The sequence below is a fragment of the Myotis daubentonii genome, chromosome 11 (genome assembly GCF_963259705.1).
Source record: "Myotis daubentonii chromosome 11, mMyoDau2.1, whole genome shotgun sequence".
Taxonomy (NCBI): Eukaryota; Metazoa; Chordata; class Mammalia; order Chiroptera; family Vespertilionidae; genus Myotis; species Myotis daubentonii.
Genome location: NC_081850.1, coordinates 49,038,141 through 49,059,822, shown reverse-complemented (window position 1 = coordinate 49,059,822; position 21,682 = coordinate 49,038,141). Strand labels below are relative to the sequence as shown.

Genomic DNA, 21,682 nt, shown 5'->3' with positions numbered 1-21,682 from the left:
GTAATATACCAGTGTCAGTTTCTTCATTTTAGCAGATGTATTGCAGTGATGCAAGACGTCAACGATAGCAAAAACTGGGTACAAGGTAGCTGGGAACTCTCTCTACTGTCTGCAACTTTTCTGTAGATCTAAAATTATTCACAAATAAAAAGTTTACTTAAGAACAAACCAAAAGTAGTTGTCCCAAAGCAGAGTCCCTGGGTTAACCTATGAAGCTGTAATCCCTGTAACATACATGAAAAAACAACAACAAAGTAATCTAGAGATTTACTACAGCAAATGTAGCCAAACAGCTAAACTCAATTGAGAGGAAGAATTAATGGGAATGGCCCCTGCCAGGGCTGTCTGGGTAAGGCATCCAAACATTGTGTGTTTTATACACTCCTGAAAGGATGTTTGTAAATCAAACTTATAGAATTCAAATCACAGTTTGAACACGAAGGAAGCTTGTGCATTACCTAGCCATGTAATAAATTCCAGGATAATGGGAACATTTATTATGATTGAGAATTATGACATTCTCATTTACTGTTTGTTGAAGGTGGCTTCGCATACATCACCTTTGTCCATGGGGCTGCCCTGCGAGCCACACGAGTTTATGCTTCCCAAGCAGCCCCTGTCTCATGGGTCTCCAAGTTTCTATTTTCCCTTCCTTCTGCCAAGCCATCTTTGTGTGGCTTCGATTAACTCAAAACTATTATGGTGAGGAATTCAACTCATGTACAGGTCCCAATATCCAAACACAAGCCTCAGCCTCCACAACAGCGACAGGTCTCTGGGCAACAACACCAAGCAAGCAAGAATACTCCTCTGAACAACAGGATCTGAGGCAGGTAAAGGCATGACAACTACCCTTGCTGTTATCGGGGCTCACACTAAGATCCTGCTGCTGGCCCCAGAACAGACTCCTGATGCCAGCCACCCTTTTCCCGACCCAAGCCACTGGTCAGACGAAAACCATCACCAGTCCTAGAAAAACAATTCAGGACCTGATCAAGAGGAGGCCTCAACTCAGTCAGTCCAGGTAAGCAAAACATGCTATGGCATGGATCAGAAAGTAGGATCCTGAGTTCCAAGTGGCTAAGGGGCTAGAAAATACATCTTCATTTGTTCAGGAGCCAACCAAGCACGTTCCTTCTGCTCATGGTTTTGCCACTGTCACTACAAAATCTCATTAAGCAGTTGGGATAAAAATAATGTGTATATCAGATCACTGTTCAAACTTATTCATCCCCACCATCACCTTCTTGAGAGAAATAGGAGTCCCGACCCCTGGACTGGGCTTTGGCCCTGGGACTTGCTTTGACCAAGGGCATATAGGCTGAAGAGACCATGCGCCAGTCCTGAACTTAGGCCTCAAGAAGCCTTGCACATTTCTAGTTGTCTTTTTGAACTCTATACTCGCCATAGGAAGCAGGTCTCCTGTGTAGCTACTACTCCTTCACCCTGAACCCCGGAATAAAGACCCACAGGATGAAGCTGCGGGTCTTTTACAGACCCATGAGAACGACCAGGTAGTTCAAAATGATGAGACTAAATAATGATGATATAAGCCCCTGGGTTAAGGGAGGGGGTGTTGTTGTACACGATTTTGTCCATAGTTGAATGGCAGACCCTAGCCTCTCTCCAGAGTACTCACCGTCATCACCAGGCCAGCCCATGAAGTGAGCAGAAATCTGTTTCTCATCCTTCCCATACTCATTCTTGGCGACTAACTTGTAGTCCCCATTGTTCATGTGAGTGGGATTATCCAGCTGGAGGCAGCCGTGGTACTCCGTGTGATTGGTAACATGGATTTTAGTACAGATGTATTTGGACTCATTCAGTATTGCCCGGTTATAGAACCACTGAAGCGCTGGTTTGGGGTTGCCTTTCACAGTGAATGGAATGCACCAGTGGTGGTCTGAGGTTGGAGATTCGAGAAATGTGATAGTTGGAGCAACTAAATTAAAAAAGAGAGAGTTAATAGCATCAGAAAGCTCAAGTTTTTCCCCATTCCAGATTTCTGTGTCATCAATAGGGGATTTTATTCAACCATTGTTTGGTTTAAGAAGGCATATGACCTGCAACCCTGGAATCCATCAATATTTTCTATCCTTATCAAGGTTGATTTAACTCCCTACAGAGAGCTTCAGAGAGACTTCTGCCCCTGCTCAGCTGAAAACCCATGCATCACAGTCATTTTCACATCTATTCAGTGTGGGAACCTGCTCCAAACAGATCCTAGAGATTTCTGACTGCAGAAAGGGTTCAACTGAAGTTGACTTGGGTTTATATGCCTTGATGTTATATAGATTGATCATCAAAACATTGAAGGTCACTATTGCAGTACTTCATAATAAATACAAAAAAAAAAAAAAGACTGGAAATCTTGCCTGCAGTCCTAATCTCACCTAAATTATTTAAAACAGATCAATGCTGCAAATGTTCCTATCAATGCTGATTGATTTCACTGATTGTCAATAGTAAAAGCTCTTTAAAAGCATCACATTTATTTATAATACAGTTGGGGTTTTGGGGGGCTGTGTCAATGTTTTGATCCTTCTAATAGCTGAAGTCCTATCTAAACCTAGACAAACAAACTAGAGATTATTTTAACATTAAATATAAAGAACTTTATGCTTCAGAAAACAAACATTATCAAGTAGCTCATTTAAACAGTAATTATCCTAGGTCAGTGGTCGGCAAACTGCGGCTCTCGAGCCACATGCGGCTTTTTGGCCCCTTGAGTGTGGCTCTTCCTAAGCCTTAGGAGTACCCTAATTAAGTTAATAACAATGTACCTACCTATATAGTTTAAATTTTAAAAATTTGGCTCTCAAAAGAAATTACAATCGCTGTACTGTTGATATTTGGCTCTGTTGACTAATGAGTTTGCCGACCACTGTCCTAGGTGAAGGTATTAAAAACCCCTCATAGTTGTTTATTTTAATGTCGTTTGACTTTGATTATACATTCAAGGACTGTAAACACTTTTGAGACCTAATAGCATTCTTTCTCAGATGAAGAAACCCAAATCCAATGAGGGTAAGTATCTTGGTCAAGGTTACTGATTGAGGCAGATCTGAAACAAGAATCCAGGTCTCCTCGTGCCCCATCCAGAAGCCCAGCTTCCTGGATGTATAGGTTCCTGACATGAAAGGGCAGGGGGTGGGGGTGATAACTAAAACACTCTGAGCAAGGTCACTGAAAAGATTAGCTCAGTTGTTAATATTCTGTATCACTTATTCCTCCTACTCTTTATCTAAACTTTGATAGATAAAGCTAATTCTTCAGACCATGGCTACCACATAGATATGAACCCAAATTGAGAACATTTTGAACTTCTATGTCCTTATTTGTAGGTCCGTGTTGCAAACACAGGACCACAGTGGGGTAGGAACCACACTTACCTTCCTCCCACAGGCCCAAGACCCCATTCCCAGGACACATTTACTCCTTCCACCAAGCTCAAAAGAGCTTTGGGTGAGGTGTTGATTTAAGGCTATAAAGTTGGAAGCTGGTTGCATATGTTTGGGGGTAACACTGACTTCAGGCTTTCAGGAAGGTCAAAATGATTAAAAATTATAAGTCCAGAGTCTACTGGGCATAGTGGTAATACTGCCAGTGACAAAGGATTATGGTTGGCAATTTTAGTCATTCACTCCAACCCCCACATACTGTAGGTCCTCTATGAGTGAACATTAACCAGTGTCTATATGTGTGCAGTGTGGATTTGTGCATACACACACCACACATCATGTTTGTTTGTTTTTTGTTTTGTTTTGTTTTCAGAGTAAAAGTTCATTAATTTGTACCATCCAGCACAGAATTTGCAATGATGTAAACAGTATATGTGATGTTTACTGAATATACATTCACACTGAGTATTACAATCTGGAATGTTAAGGTATGTGTCATGTTATTTATTAATACTAGAGAATAATGTACATATGCTTAAGAAGTATCACTATCCTCTAGCTTAGTTTCAATGTATACAGAAATTTAAAACAGATATAGTAATAAAAGGTTTTTGCAGGTGATAATAATTTTCAATAACTGAAGTAGGACTCCTCCAACCTTCTCATGGAAACTTGGTGTCAAATTAATGAGGTTTTATTGTATCAACAGTACAAGTAGGTGTTTGTGAACAGCCAGCCCCATACTTTAGGTATCAGAACTCTAACGCTTTATATTGCTTTTATAAAGAAAAAGAAATTAGAAACTGGTTTATCAGAATTTAAGCTAAAAGTTATAAACAAGAGGAGGATAACCAGCTCAAAATATGTTCTATCAAATAAAGACTGGGGAGGCACAGAGGACAAGCTTAAAATCGAAAAGAAGCTTAAGGGAAAGACAGCGCATGAGCGAGAAAGATTAGCAGAAATAGAACAAGTGAATGAGGCTGATAACATTTCTTAATTAAGTATGCACAGAACACGGCATACACCTTTTTTTAACACACGTAAGCAGCACCCGGAGTGCCCCAACGACATATGTAGGGGTGTCCACGATCATTTGCTATTAAAAACACATGCTGGTCTGATTACGTACAATGCACAGTGAGGTTCACAGAATCTTGATCTTCTCCTACAAGATTTTCTGCCACACAAGAGATTTGCTTTCCACTGTCATCAGATGAAATGTTAGTTATCCTTAAGGAGCCCTGTGTGTGGCTTGTTTCATTCTACAAATGAATTAACAGACAAAGATAATCTTTGTTAGGACTGGTCCCAAAGTGACAAGATTTGGGGTTTCTTCCCCTAATTAGAGAAAATAATTGATAACATCAGAAAAGGTTTCCAGCCTAATCAAGCACAGGCAAAGGAGTAAATCAGACGTTGTTCTATTTCTCTAGATGGCAATTGTTTAATATGTGAAATTGATTTAATCCTGAAACGCCTACCTACCTTCCTCCAAGGGAAAAGGAGTCACTCACCTTGCTCATGATGACACAAAAAGCTCACTAGAGACATAGACTCTCGCCAGTCTATTGGGTTTACATAACTAAAATGCAAACCTGCATTAGTCTTTGTTAATTAAGAATAAATAGAAAGTAAATATACACCAACAATATATGCTCCTATAAAATATTAAATGATCATCACTAGGTTAATAAAACCTCAAGTTCTGAGGTACTCTCATCAGTCTATGAACACAGAACCAAAGATGAGTCTTACCATATGTTTGGAAACCAGATTACCGACATCCCAGTACAAACTCGGAACTGGATCACCCTCAACACTGCAAGATAACGTGATAGACTTCCCTTCCTCCACAGTGAGGTTAGGCGCGGCCAAATTTGCTGACGGCAAACCTGTGCAATAAGAGAAGTAAATGGAGACATATACAACTAAATACATTATTAAAATCACAGCAATAAATTGAAAACTCTTCATGCTTTAAAATTAATTATTATTTACTTCCTGAGACTGATATATGTTGATCTGAAAAAGAGCCAGGTTGGTAAGTTTTACAGATTTAATGTGAACCAAGAATGTGCGGTAATTAGATTAGAAAGCAAATTTTACTCATTTCTTAAAAATAATATTGCAGAATAACTTTATTTAAAAAACAACTCTAGTTTGTAAAACTATGTCTTCTACTTCTTTTTTCTGTTCTACAGTTACTAGTCTGGTTTTTTTTTCCACATAAACAGGCATCTGTCTGGGACCACCTTAGCTCCCCCATCTCCCTCCCTCCACTTTTTAAAAATATATTTTTGTTGATTTCAGAGAGGAAGGGAGAGGGAGAGAGAAATAGAAACATCAATGATGAGAGAGAATCATTGATCATCTGCCTCCTGCGTGCCCCCCTACAGGGGATCAAACCTGTAACCCGGGTATGTGCTCTGACTGGGAAGTGAACTGTGACCACCTGGTTCAAAGACAGATGCTCAACCACTAAGCAACACTGGCCAGGCTCCCTCCACTTTTTTATAGTCAAGAACAAAAGAGTGAAAGGCATCTACATTTTTCATAAATCCATTTTTAAATTAAGTAATTCATAAATCTAACCTACTACCAGACCTCAGTTTTGAAAGAGAATCAAACTATGGAAAGAAAATGTAATTTCAAAGCATGTTTCAAAGGCATGAGGCTTGAACCATCACAGTATTACGATGTTTCAAAGCTATGTAAGTCACAGTTAAACATGATGGGTAAAATTGGTCATTCTATTTATGATATGATGAAAAAAGTTAGATGTATCCTTATTCCAATGAAAAGTTCTTTTGTAGAAAAACCCAGAGAAAGTACTCTTTATCTGATGAAAATTTGAACCTTATAAACATTTTTCAATATTTCAGGAGAGCATCATTTCAATACTTTTACATTTCAAATGCTAGCTTTCATTTATTGATGCGGCTGTCACTTCATTAAACTATCACACCTATCAGGTATTTACATTGCTTTTAACCATATAGGAATCACAGTATTTTTCACATGAAGACAGGTCCCAGAGCATGTAATAGTATGTCAGATCCTGCCAGTCAAGCTAGTCCCTTGCTTGGTATCAGAAACTGCTTGGGACTGCATTCATCCCAACAGCTGTGTCCCACGGAGCTATGACACATGATTAACTCAGGAGTAACCTACAGGTCAGAAAAGGCAATTCCTTTTCAATGGCCATTATATTGCAATTAACCCACCCACCTAGCGTTCTGTGACCCATCTGAGCTTCACAATGCTATGTATACACCCTTCCCTTATGATGCAGTGCTTAATGACAAAGCTATTATTCTTTATTACTAACACCAGACTGAAACAAGATTTATACAGCATGTCTCATGGTATTCCCACCAGTATCAGAGGACTTCCCGACAAGTTCTGGCTTGCAGGGACTGGTGTGACCTCTTCAGAACTCTTCCTTTCTGTCAGCATTCATAGAGAGCAATGTTGTGTCTTTCATGGGGTTTCAAAAGGCCCCTAATCCTCTGAGTTATACAGGACAATGAAGCGAATATGAGTGATCAAGAGGCAGTGCAGTTAATAGGAATGAACTCTCAATCAGGAGTCAGGAGCCCGAGACCCTAAATCTGACTCATACTGCGTGGCCTTGGGTGAGTCATTTCCTCTATCCACGTGTTTTCTTTAAATTTCTATAAAATTCAGCTGTTCATTTAGAAGACAGAGCTCTAACTTCTTCTTGTTCTAATATTTGGTGACAAATTCCATGACAATTAAGCTTTCCAATTTATTAAGAAGTTGTCAAGGCAAGCTATAAGAAAAGGGCTTATGAAGTGAAAAATCTCCTTGAAGTCAGTGGTATAATCTAGGTCACTTTTTAAAAACTATATATATTTTTAAAATCAAAATATATAGTCACATAGCTTGAAGAGTCTATAGTTCTACAAAACTTGTTATACAAAACATTCAGTCTAGTTTGTGATAAGCAGTAGTCTCACCTCACCCGTGTGGCATTATTTCCTATTCCCCATAGGCACTCATTTCATCTCCTAATGGTTCTTTTTTGACCGTGATCTCTACATTGATAAATACCATGCCTATATTGCTACTTCTTGATTTCCCTGTGTTAACACTATCTACTGACCTCTCGCTGTGGAAGATAAGGTTCACTTTCACACAGAAGGCCAACCCTCCCCACATGCCCATAGCACATTCAACATACTCTGTCTTCACGCTCTTATATATGCTGTGAAGTTAGGCTGTCTAGATGTAAAGTTTAATTATAAAAATATAAACCCTACAAACAGCTGAACCATCATATGTAATAGTTACATTTTATCAAATTTAAGTCAGCACTGATTATAGGCTACAACACTGTCATATGTACCACTAAGGAAGGGAAAATAAAGATGCCAACTCAACTATGATGCAATGCTTTCTCACCACTGAGATCTCCTAATGTTGATGTTGAAACTTCTAGATATCCCATCAATTTTTTTTTCATCCTTTTTTTCCTATGTTCCATATTTTTGTATATTTGTTCTATTTACCAGGAAATTTCCTCAGATTTGCCTTTCAAACCTGCTTCTGGGGTTTTCATTCCTCTGTCCCATGTATTTATTTTCCAAAGCTCATTCTTTTGATCGTGAATGGTGTTTATTTTTATAGCACCCCGTTTTTCTTTTATAGGTGCAATGTCTCTTCTGATTTCTGTGAGATATTAATGATCATTTCTTTTTAATTGTTTTCTCTCCATATCAACTGCCGGGGTCCAACCCCAGCAGGTCCAGGGGTCCCCAAAGGTGTGGACGGAGTCGGCGAAGACTATCCACCCTCTTCCTACGGTGGAGTCCGATCCGTCCCGAGTGTGGGGCGTTTACCTAGGGGTCCCTGTTCGGGCGCCAGATGCTGGGGTCCAGCCCCAGCGGGTCCAGGGGTCCCCAAAGGTGTGGACCGAGTCGGCGAAGAAGGAATGACACAGGGACTTCTCCAGCCAGGTTTGGTCACCAGGTTCTAGTCAGGTTCTCTTGCCAATTTCTGTAGTCAGGTTTAGTCCAGGATCCCCTGCCATGCTCTCTCGCCAGGCTCCGCCTCCAGGCTCCGAGGCCAGTCCCTGTCCAGGATCCTCCGGCATGCTCTCGCCAACGAAGTTCTTCTGTCTCTAGAGAAAGTTCTGTGTAGGTTCTGTGCCTAGGCTCTGTCTCTCTTGGTCCTGTCTTCCAAGCCCTGTGTCTTGCTGTCTTGTTACATCTGTATTTATACCAGTTCATTTTAATCCTGTCAATCTCTATTACAAAGGTTAGGGCGTTTCTTATCTCCATTCCAGGGAGTAAAGATTATGTAGCTTAAGCATGATTGTTTGTAGTTAAATTGATTAACTACCCGCCTGGCACTTAGTTAAGGAGTTTCATCCCCTCCCTAACTTCAGGGAAAAATCCCTACCTGGGGAAACAACCTTTCTCGGAGAGGTGACCTTGGTTAAAACACAGCGCCAAGAAGGTGAGCAAACACATTAAGAACCGTATGCCATATATGCCAGGTCCCTTGAAACCGCAAGGATGGACCGGCTCCCGGCAATCAACTTTGTTTCTTGTAATTTTTTTTCCTTTCTCTCTTTGATCATGTTGTGTGTATCTTTTATATTATAAGAATTTCTCAAACAGTTGGTGATCCGTGTCCATTCATACATCCGTAAGAATGAGGTATTAGAAGCATTTGCATATTTATTCATTGTTGGCTTCATGTAGGAAAATAGCATTGGCCTCCTACTGGGTACTCTCTGATGTCAGTATTATTAAATCATTTTGGAAGAGGACTGGTCAAATTATTCAAAAAATGTTCTTTCCCTGTTCTCCTTAGGAAAGGAAGAAGGCTGAAAATATCGATATTCGGTATGTAGATCCATCATTTTCTTGTGGTTTTCACAGCCTCAGCTCTATCTGGAGATCCTGTGACCAGCATTTTATGCTCTTTAGAGAATAAACATGCTGAGGAGGGAGAGGTGCAGGCACCTAGGATGTATGGAGCAAAAATGGGACTAACTGCTTCTTAATAGACTTTCAACCAACCCCCTGTATTTGGCATTGCCTGTACTGTCACTTCTTGAGCCTCGTAGTAGTTCTGCAACATAAACCACGCTTCTTCTTGCCTTTCCCCATTGCCAACTTGGTAAATAGCACTCTCAGCCTTTAAGTCAGTTACTACTCATCCAGCTGCTTCCAGCTTGCAATTAACTTGTGTGCTTTGTTGACTCTTCTGCCATCTTCTTTGTACTTACAAATGTATCTGCTGATGCTGGAGGGACCATGGAGCCAGGGCCTGCCATGGTGCTTGTTTTTAAGGTCTGACCTTCTTGAAAATACCAATGGAGCTTGGGAACACCCCTCTTGGTACCTCAAATACAAACCTATGGGAGGAATGGGAGGAATTCTCTACCTTTTATAAATGTATCTCATAGTTTAGGAATTCTGAGCAGAAAAGGATAAAAATAAAGAGTTTCTCAGTTGAGAATCCTATGCCATAATCTTAATTTCCACTATAAAATCTGTTATGGTTTTCTTCTTCAAGCCTAAGCTTATATAACTAACAGTTCTAAAAATATTTGTTTAATTACAGTAACAATAATAGCATTTATATAGGCATTCACTGAACCATATATTCTTCTCTAATATTTTAAGTTTTTGTATATTTTAATCCTTACAACCAATCTTAAAGTTAAGTATTTTGCATTTATTTAATTAATGCAGACTATGAAGTTTGAAAAAGTCAAATACATCTCAAGTTGCCCAAGTATCTTTGTCCTGGGATTTGAACCCAAGACACAGGATCTACACAACTATACTACACTATCTCCCAGACTGCATATATCCATTTTAGCACAGACCATAAATGCCAATACATATCCATGATCTAGGAATTTGGTTCATTAAAAAAAAATAATTACATGTCTATTTGTGAAGGAAGAGTGAGTCTCCTTTATTTATAGAGAAATTGTATCACCCTGTCATAGCAGTTTCCAAGGGAATCTGTGCAAAATTGGCCAAGTCTAGATCTTTTAAATGTAAAGTCTTCCACAAATGAGTAAGCATCTGACTCACGTTAATTCTACAGCATTAATATGCTGGCCAAAGAGTTAATAATGGAAAAAACAATCTGTACTTGAAATATCACTTGAGGTTTAATTAGCACAATAAAAATGAATTGGGAAGCATGAATAGCCAAGGCAGGATAAACCATTTGCCAGGCACTACTTCCTGGCTTAATAAGATTTGAAATCGGCACAAGAACAGAGCAAAGCTCAGCAATGCTTCCAACAGCTTCTAGCACTACCGTAATGGGATCCTGATTTGAGCTTCAGAGATGGCGTCCTTTGCACTCCGAGAAACCTCACTGGAGATAAGAGTTGGTCATCTGCCCAGGCAGACAGACACCTCTGTGTCAGTGTCTCTTGACCTGGATGTGTTCAGGAAAAACATACCAGCCTGTAGACCTCAGCAGAAAATCATAAACTATCTAGCAAAAAGGCTGACTTTCTTTAGACCAGAGCTTTAATGTGCACATGAGTCACCAGCAGATCTTGTTAAAAATGTTGTTTTTTTTCCAGTAGGTCTGTGTTGGGGCCTGAGAATCCACATTTCTAACAAACTCTCTGTTCCACAGACCACACTTGGAGTAGCAAGAGTTTAGACAATGGATGTTGAACAATTGTTCACTAAGCTTCTGTTTCTACAACTATTATTCTTAAACCAACAGTGGTCTGAGTAATCATCTAGTCCCGCGGTCGGCAAACTGCGGCTCTCGAGCCACATGCGGCTTTTTGGCCCCTTGAGTGTGCCTCTTCCTAAGCCTTAGGAGTACCCTAATTAAGTTAATAACAATGTACCTACCTATATAGTGTAAGTTTAAAAAATTTGGCTCTCAAAAGAAATTTCAATCGTCGTACTGTTGATATTTGGCTCTGTTGACTAATGAGTTTGCCGACCACTGACCTAGTCCACCAAACTTTCCCCAAAGTGTGTAGTGTGTTCTTTGATAATGTTAATTCTTTGGGATGCTCTGTGGTTTTAAAAAAAACTGCAATATTTTTTAAAAAAGTTATACAAAATTTTGTAACTCTGTTCACTATGCACATTACCATTTTTTAAAAAACTTCATTGTTGAAAGTATTACATGTCTCCTTTTCTCACAGTCCTTCAACCATTACCTGAATTACCACCGTATGTTCACTGTTGGACATGCTAACTAGTTAAATGCGTTGAAGGATTGTTTTGATCTAACCCAGAGGAATACAGACTTTCTTAAATATATTTGCCATCTAGTTAAAACAGAGCATTTCATTCACTACTAACACTCCCTGAAGAAACGCTCTTCCAGAGATTTGAATTATAATTACAGTATAAAACAATTAAAGTGAAAGTCTTTTTGCAAACTAACTACTGAAGATCAAACTGAGTACAGAAATTTAAAATATGCTATGTGATGAGTAATTTCATTGAAAAACATGAAAAGAAGCAGCAGGGACATTTTTGTGGAATGATAAATAACTTCCCTTCATTAGCACCTGTGTGACTCAGTTTCTGACTTCAGAACCAACGCTCACAGCACCTGTTTGTTCTGAATAATGTGGAAATGTTATATGAACATATTTTATTGCCTTGCAGTCAATAAAGTTTTTCTAAGGTTAAAAAGAACCTTGTGGAGAAACAGACCTCAATGTGTTTCACGGCATGAATAAATTTACCATAATTCACGGCAAGAGGGGATTGTTAGAAAAATATTGTGAGCCATGTTGACTGTGCTGCTGGTGGGAACTGCACAAACTTCCCGGCCCCACCTGTATGCTCCCTTAATCACTAAGGGAGGACGGAAAAAGAAGAAACAAGATCCTTTTGAAATGCAACAATGATTTGTAACCTATATGAATGTCTATCTACTGTGCTGTACACCTGAAAGTAATACAAAAAAGGATTGAACACAAACTGTAATTGAAAAACAAAATTTTAAAAAATACACACAATTTCAGAATTAAAGTTTAAAATGCAAGACGACAAAAATTTCAAAGAGAACTACAAAATATGGTATAATTTGGCTAAAAGAATATATGTTTAGGTTCTCTTTACTAAAATGAAATATCTGCAATATTATATTAAAATTTCAGTCCAATCTGAGCATTAATATAATATGTTCGTGCAATTATTAATTATCAATTCCGCAAACATTAATCAAATCCCTATTATGTTCAAAGCATACATTAAGCAGTCTGGGGATTCATGTTTGCATATAAAATGTTGACAATTTGTTCACAATATAATACTGACATGATAAAATACTAAAGTGGGAAGATTTTTTTTTGTTTTTAATCACAGTTCACATTCTATATTATATTACTGTCAGGTGGACAATATCATGATTAGCCATTTATACATACCTTCTGAAGTGATCACCCTGATAAGTCCAGTTTTCATCTGACACCATACATAGTTATTAGAGTACTATCAACTATATTCCCTATGCTCTACTTCACATCCCTGTGACTATTTTTATGACTGGCAACTTGTACTTCTTAATAAAGGAGACATTTTTAAAGAAAACCTACCTTATAAAGAATGAATTGCCAATAGCTCTTTGTTATTGAACTTAAAGTATTACTGGTTGCTAACTAAATTGAATGGCCATAGTTATTGGCAAATTGTTGGTTTACAACAATAAAACATATAAGACCATACTCTTAGGAGTTACTCTTGAGAAAAGTTTGATCAAAAGAAGTGGAAATAAGAAGAATTTGGCATACTGTGACTTAATTAAACACAACAGATATGTTTTAAAAGCTTGAAAAGGGTGGGACACAAAAGAAAAGCCTCTGAGCAGGAATCCATGTTGCAAACAAGATCTCACTTGAAGATATTACCATATCATCTGAATCCCTGAACATGGAGTTTCAGAGGCAGAATTTAAATCCAAAAAAGTCTAGTGTAATTTACTGCTCAGTCTAACTTGAAAAAGAACAAAATTTTGGAAGCCATCATGAAGAAAATTAATACATGTTAACGAAGCCCTACTTTGAAGTATCTGCCTTTCATCTCAAATTTCTAGAAATTAGTCCCCTCCAAAAAAATTAAAGCCAGAAAAACAAGGAAGCATACTGTTGATGGATAAGAAACTATGAGGAACCTCTGGACAAGAGAAAGCAGGGAAATGGGATTAAACAAAAACAGTACAGCTCTAAATGAATACATAGTATGTGTTATTAGATGAAACAGGGAGGCTAGCAGCTGACCCAAGACTAAAGGGGTGGACTGTAGGACAGAGTAGAGTCCCACGGAGGCCAAGCCACAGGGTCATTAGCCAACACCAGAAGGAATAGACTTTCCACCCTTACCTCCTCACCATAGACACAGAATCCAAAAACAGCTGTAGCCACTTCCAAGTAGAAGCAATGAGTGAGAACTTGCCAGGAGAAAATCAGTCATGCTAGGAGCTGTGACATGGTAGAGATATGGTGAGCTCCAATGTGGAAAAAGACGTTTCAATCATAATAACCAATCACTAGAGATTGCAGAAATTAAAAACTGACTGTTGGAAGAGAAAAATTCAGTAGCTGCAGAAATAGCTGAAGGGTAAAGTAGTGAGGAAACCAATTTTCCCATAATGCAGCACAAGAAGACAAGCAGATGGAAAGTATTAAAGAAAGATTGAGAGGTATGAAGGGAGGAGCCAGAAGTGGAAACATTCATCTAAATAAATAATTAGAAAATTCTTCCAGAACTAAAGACAGGAACACCTGTACTAAAAGGGTATGCTGTATATTGACCAGAATAAATTCTTAAACACAAACACACCTAATTTCATTGTTCTAAAATTTAAGAATAACATGGATTAGGAGAAACTCTTAAAAGCTTCAGAAGGAAAAGTAGAGGTTATTTATCAAGAAATAAGCATCAGCTTGGCCTCAAGCATCTCACCAGCAACACTGGAAAACAAGAAAAATCTGCAAAATCCTAAGAAGCTATTTTGAGTCTAGAACTTTATACTCAGTCAATACCACTGGGAAGAAAAAAATACAGGCTGATTTTCCACCAGGCAAGAATGGGACGATTTTATTTTTGAAATTTCTCTGAAAAAAATATTAGAGAACACATTCCAGCAAAATGAAAAACCACTCCAAGAGGAAATAATAAGATACAAAGATCAGTGGAATACAAAAAAATAGTAAATCTTTAAAAAAATCAAGTAATGCCCTGGTCAGAGAATTCAGTTGGTTAGTGCATCCTCCTAATATGCCAAAGTTGTGGGTTCGATCCCTGGTCAGGGCACATATAAGAATCAACCAATGAATGCATAAGTAAGTGTAACAACAAATAGATGTCGATGTCTCTCTCTCTCTCTCTCTCTCTCTCATTCTCTCTCTCTCTTAATCTCTTTCTCTCAAATCAATAAATAAAAACTTGAAAAAAAATAAGTAAATCCTAAAATAAAATCTCAGATGAAAACAATTTGAGAAATGGGAGAAAGAAGTAAAGAGAAGTAAAAGTATCTTGTCTTATGAAGGGTTATCTCTAGATACTTACAGAAATATATTTAAATATGTATGGTAAATATCTTATCATTATACATTTACAGAAACATAATTTATAATATTCAAAGAATTAAGAAAAAATAAAACAAATAACACTACCAATAAAAGAAAAAGGAAAACTAGACAAAGGATATAAATAGGTAGTTCACTGAAGAATAAACACAATGTTCACAAGATACTCAATAGCAATCAGCAAAATGCAAACTAAAAAGCAATTACGTACCATGTAGTTTTTAGAGAGACAAAGAATACATTTGCTAATATCAAGATATACTTTTCTGGGGTGGCTATAAATCAGTACAACCATTTTTTAAAGTGTAAGCCATATGAACCAAAAAAATATGATTGATTCCTACTATGTTCTCTAGAAAAATCTTTGCATCTGTCCATATGCTTATTGAAACATTTTTGTAGCAATGAAAAATGGGAAGCTAAATGTCCATCAATATGGAAGATTTAATGGAAGATTTATTCTGCCACAAATACCAGGCAATGATTAAAAAAAATATGATAGATCTATGACTACCAACCTGAAATGATCACAAACAAGAAAAAGGCAAGCTTTATGTATAATATATAGGGAGTTATTTTTACAACAAAATGTATCAATATGATTTGTACAATTATAAATAAGTAAAAAAAAACACTTGAAATAACAGAAAAATAAAACAGAAGAACATAAAAGTGGTAAAAAAAAAAATAAGTCTGCCAATTCTCCTTTTATAATGTTGCTTTTTGAAAAGCATTGGTGACAGTGAAATTAATTGTGAATGTTATCATGAATATAAACAGATCCTACTCAATCAAGCAAGCACATGCTCTCTCTGACGTGGATTCAGTCTCACTCTCATACACAGAATGCATTGACTAATTGTAGGAATCATATTTTCAATAAAAATTATTGAAAATTGACAAATCAATCGGCAAAAATAAGGACCAGGTCACTGCTATGGTTCCCCTTTCACAATCACTATAGCCTGTCAACATCCCATACAGTGAGTACATTATCAGAATGCTGTCGAGACAATGAGGCTGAAAATTAAAATCAAAGAAATAGAATGGTTTCAGGCAAGGGCAAAACAGACATCTACTAAGTGCAGTTTGTGAAATCAGAGCGGGAGTTAGATGCTTTCTCTTTTTTCCTCTCAGTGGTTGCTGAACCAATGTGGTCACAACAGCCGTGGGGATTTGGGAGCTGGCCAAGAGGCCAGGTGACTCAACATTGCATTTCTTGTCCCTCTAGGCAATTTCTCTCAGCAGCACAAATTTATGCCAGAACAGAGAACAGTTACCTTCTTATCAGGAAAAGATATATATTAAAAGTGTTTGTTATTTTCACCCTTGGCTAGCAAAGAAAGCTGAGGGAAGTTGGCAAGGGAACCAAGCCCGATTCTCCCATTCTAAAGCCAAACATCTCTAGTTATTACAGAAAAATCTGTGGGAAGGGTAACTGCTATCTTCTAAGCTCCTTCAGGGTCAGAAGTGAACACTTATCTTTCCTTTCATTACATTCTCATTAAAAATAAGCAGCAGTTATATTTTCCTTAAATGAAAACTGACCCCAAACAATAGGGTCCTCTGAAAACAAAGAACCGGATGTTTATGGTCAATATGAAGATACCTCAGGGCGGTGGAGAACCAATGCTACCTAGCTTCAGGCTGCGTCACCTCTAGACCAGAAGATCAAATATCATTGTGAACTGTTTAACTGGTTGACTAACTGATTAAAATTTCAACAGAGAAATAATATGAATATGTGAGCATTGTAGAGGTATGTCCCAGAGGCCCTTCGTGGTAAAATCCTAACAGGCACCCTTGGATTCTACTTCCCTATAAACACACTAGTCCTCACAGAGAGCTGTGATTTCATCACATGGTGCCATTTTAAATTCTGAAGGTGTAAATGCTGAGGAGAGGAATGGGGACAAGGGTGAAGGAAGGGATTTTGAACTTAGACATGGGATAAAGCGCTTGTAAGGGAAAATCTGAGGAGCCCCATCCAGAGACATAGACATCTAGCATCTGGATTGAACTGCATTTTCTTATGCTTCCAGGACACTTTATCACCTTGAAATCCTTCCCTCTACATGGCCTGAGGGCCAACCAAGTATATAAGGTTACTTCCTGCGTTGCGATGTAACGCGATTTTCGCCAGAAGTCGAACCCACCTACATAAGCACCCAGTCACTCACTTGGAGCACATACACAGCAGTAATGATGTGAAACAGTAAAAAAAAAAAAAAAAAAAAAGAAATTAAAAGAAAGATAACAATTCCTGACCTTTACTTGTGGTAAATAAATAATAAAAAACATAAAGCACATATGTACATACGTCGAAATGACGGAACTTTTTTTTAAAATAAATACTGTAAATGGGAGATGGCGACGTAACCGCGAAACAATGTACGTCGAGTCTGACATAACCCGAGGACTGCCTGTATGTGGCCAGTGGGGTACTGCACTCTTAGCAGATACTTTTTGGATATATGGATGGATGGATGGATGGATGGATGGATGGATGGATGGATGAATGGACGGACGAATGAACAAAGAAACAAAGGAATACAGTGTGTGCTTTTTTTTCTGTGTGCACTTTAAAGTCATTCATTCAAAATTAATATTCTACTTGCAAAAAATGTTCAGCAAAGTTGCTCCCAAATGATTTCTCCACACTGCACACAAATGTTGCCCAATTCATTGGAGACATAACAGCATACTGTATAAAATCTGGGTAGTGGTAATCTTCCCAGACTCTCTACCACACCAAGGCAATTAGAATAATTAATAGCAACTAGAACTCATTGACTTAAAAGTGAATTACCACAATTGGGGATCTGCAGGTTCGCCAGGGGAATATTCTTGCTGCTTTCATTTAGGCAGTACAAATCCTGAGTTTCTGGACTGGATTTACTCTCCTGAAGAGTCTTGATCCACATAATATCACAGGAGCATGCGAACGGATTGCCCACCAAGATCCTACATGGAACAAAAATGAAACTCAGTCAGGCTTCTCTTTTTTGATTTTAACTACATTCATGTTCCTGAAGCACTACAAAATTATGAATTCTTTCTAACCAGCCATCTTTGAAAGTCATACCTACCTTTAAAACATATTAGTAACTACTTATTATTCATTAATTTATCTAATGCTTACTGAGCTTCTGCTGTGTGCAAACACCACTGTAAAGGCTAAAAGATGCAAAGTGATATAAGACCTTTCAGAATAATAGGGAAACAAGATAAGTACAGAAATAGCTGTAATGTAAGAAAAAAAGAGTGTGTCTCATAAAATGGGGGGAAATAAGGAGCTGTAACCATTTTATTACTGTTATTATACAGTTATTAAGAAGATCTTAAGTGAAGATGCCAACAGTAAGTTTTCAGAAATACTACCATACTTATTTCTGGTCAGGCTAGAGATCAAAGTGTTATTTAATAAGCTCAAACTTCAGTGGGGGGCAGAAAAGTGTCATCTACATTTAAAATGAGACTCTAAATCCAATGCTAGGACTGAAGTGTGAGAGCTAATCGGGTGGTGCTCACAGCTTTCTGCAACCACAGTTCATTTGATTGATGCAAGAAAGGTGGAGTGAATGTGAGAGAGAGAATCTGCAAGGGAGCTCTTGGGCCTCTGGCATGCATGTGCACACGTGCTCACATGGCTACACACACACACACACACACACACACACACACACACCAAGCTCAGGAGTTCAGAAAGCAAGGGCATTGAGCTCCAGATTGAGCCTCTAAGCCCACTGTGAGATCTGCTAAGAGAAAGCCACCATTCACCCGTGCTGCCTGGACTCCTGTGGCCTGCGACTGGTGAAGGAGGAAATAGTCAAGAGGAAAATAAAAACCACAAGAAAAAAATCTTTAAATGCTTATTTATAATACTCAGTGGCCTATTTAAGATGAATTCCATTTATGGTAATGAGCCTTTAAATGAGGCCATTTAAAATCGTTACATAGGCTCTGCCTGGAATTAACCACAATACTTAAGATTTCCGTGAGGGCCGGACCTGGGCTTTGCAGCATCATTTACTCCTGTGGTTTTCTGGTCGGGTTCTAAGAATCTCAGGGATCCCTGGAGACTTTTCTGGGAATTTCTTTGGGGAAATGTGATCATGGAAGACTCTTTAATTTGTGACTGTTTGATGGCCTCCAAGTATCCCTCCAACACCAAAATAAGATTTGGCACGACTAGATATGGAATACAATGCAGAGGAGATCCACAATGTTTAAGCCCCACTAATTCAAGCTATTTCCTGGCAGTCTGAGTACATGAAAAACTAAAGAATCATTCTAAAAAGAAAGTCTGGTTGAATCATCAGAGGGGATAAAGAAGCCAGGGGCTCTTCAGTTATACATATAAGATATTCCTATGACCACATAATGCTGGTGGACAACTGGCTTCTTCCTCTAGCTCATTGTGCAAACTCTTTTTGAAGTGATTATTATTACATGTGCATGTTAGACTTCTACCTCTCCCACCACATAGCAGAATCTTGGACCACAGAGATCTTCTATTGCCATGGTCTATTACCATGTTACTTTGATTTGTAACAGGCACACAATTAACATTTGTTGAATGAATTCATTAAATATGTTGCAGGGAGAATATTGAAACATGTGAATTTGGAATCAGAACTCTAATTTTTAACCAAGCAAGAAAATTTTCTGCAGTGATGCCTAAAATTTTTACAGAGTATCTTATTCTATTTTGTGTATCTTCCTTAAGTTTTTAATTTGTCTACTCCTGTGTTAGAAACCTAGTACTTCAACTACTTGAATTCAGTTTATTTAAAATCATTGCCAATCACTAAGACTTTCATCATGTAACCCTCATTGCTACCAATTAGCTTGCTGTCGCTCCACTACTGACATCTTCTAATCTGCCCAATTTCCTTGTGAATGGGGTAGACCCTACAACTCAGGCCACATACAGTTTAAGCAAAAGCTTTGCCTGGTATTCAAAGGCCTTGTCCATTTTGGCCCACCTCTGCTACACAGAACCTCATTACAGGGTTCTTTAGGCACCTTTAACCACAGGAATGTCAACAATTTACATCTGCTTCATGGTGATAACACAAAAATTGAACACACTTGGAAATTCTGGCTATTAGTCATCAACACATTTAAATATTTTCCCTCCATTACAAAATAAATCATTTATGTAAAAACATTTAAACTTATCATAAACAACATATTACTATTGTGGTTTCTAATTTTTATTACTCAATCCTGTCTTCTTAAGGGGAAAAAAAACAAGTAACTAAAACTTGAGAAATCATTTTTCAAGAATTTTGACATAAAAATAGATCTGCGGCATCACTCATTTAAAAAAATACTTAATTGCCCTTTTCCTTGAAAAAAATAAAACAACACAAAATCATTACTTACAGCTCAGACAAGTCAAGGTGACGGAAATGTTTCCTAGACAAACTCGTCAGTTTATTTCGAGTAAAATTGCTGAAAGGAATAAAAAAAAGATTAAATGTGAATCTAAAATGATATATTTCAGAAATAAAGTATTCAAATCAAGGTTTTTTTCACAATATAATTTTATTTGATCATGGTCCATGCCTTACTTAAACCCAATCATCTCTTTCTTTTACCAGAAATGATAGTTTAGTTTTTCCTGCTTCTCCTACCCATCATTCTTACCAATGGTGGGTAGGAGAGCAGGGGGTGGAACATAATTTTCCTATTGTCTATGTTAAGTCTCTTTTTTACCCAAAAGCTTATTTTTCATATGCTGATTGATTCAGAGCCAAGTTATATACCTCCTAGAGATTTCTGACCTCTTGAACAACTAATAGAAAGATTAAATTTAATTTAATTTAAAACCATAAAATCACCAGAGAGAAAAGATGCTTTAAAATGAGTGTCATGAATATTTTGAAGTCATGTGACATACAGAACTCTGGATATGAACTGGATTTAACACATCCTCATAGGAGAGAAAACAGTTATTGATTAATAAACTCTGCTGAGATCATTTCTATAGGATTTCTAATAACTAGATAATGCCATGAAGAGAACAACAGGAGATTATGAGGAGTATGTCAGAATTTTTCTTGAACTATTCTAACTACATGTCATTTTAAGATTTGGACCAATCAAAGAAAAGATGTCATATTTGTTATGGGGGGAAAAATACTGAATTTACCTACATGTTCCAAACATGTAGTCTTTTCAATGGGCAAGAGTTTCAGTTTCCAATGATCAATGTTATGAGACCTTAATTTGGAAAGTTCTAAGCCATAATCCTGGTAGCTGACTCCCTCTGTGACTTTGTTTACTAGTTGAATTTACTTAAAAAGTGCCTAGTGGTTGGTCCTCTAGACATGTGTTTAGTAAATAATATGAATATAAAATAAACACCAACTTTTACAAAAACAGCCACCACCTCAACGAACTGCAATGAGCCCTTCAGTATCCGTTTCCCGCTCAGGAGAGTGAGTGTTGGGCTGACAGTCAGATAAGAATGAGAGATCTGAGAGTGAAAGTAATCCTGGACCCTGACCTGAGGCTGGTCAAACAGCGTAACAAAATCATAAGTTAAAAGTATCTGGGTGTGTCTGACCAGTCTCCTTCAGAAAGAGGTTACAACCCAGGAGCTAATGCATGATCTCAAACTAGGCAGCTGATGAATATAAAAAGGGCCACTTTTGTGCCACATAACTCAAGGATGTATGTATGTGTCCACTCCCAGCCT

General features: G+C 37.9%; 1 protein-coding gene across 6 annotated transcripts in view; it reads right to left on the bottom strand.

Annotated features, from left to right (window-relative positions):
* NTRK2 (neurotrophic receptor tyrosine kinase 2) overlaps positions 1-21,682 on the bottom strand; it is a 320,511-nt gene that overhangs the window by 263,380 nt on the left and 35,449 nt on the right. For all 6 annotated transcript variants that reach the window (XM_059657051.1, XM_059657052.1, XM_059657053.1 and 3 more), the window contains 5 exons: positions 20,365-20,433; positions 17,783-17,937; positions 5,160-5,296; positions 4,534-4,666; positions 1,640-1,942 (listed from right to left, as the gene is read on the bottom strand). In XM_059657051.1, coding sequence (XP_059513034.1) covers positions 1,640-1,942; positions 4,534-4,666; positions 5,160-5,296; positions 17,783-17,937; positions 20,365-20,433 — 797 coding nt within the window. The remainder of the gene's footprint in view (positions 1-1,639; positions 1,943-4,533; positions 4,667-5,159; positions 5,297-17,782; positions 17,938-20,364; positions 20,434-21,682) is intronic.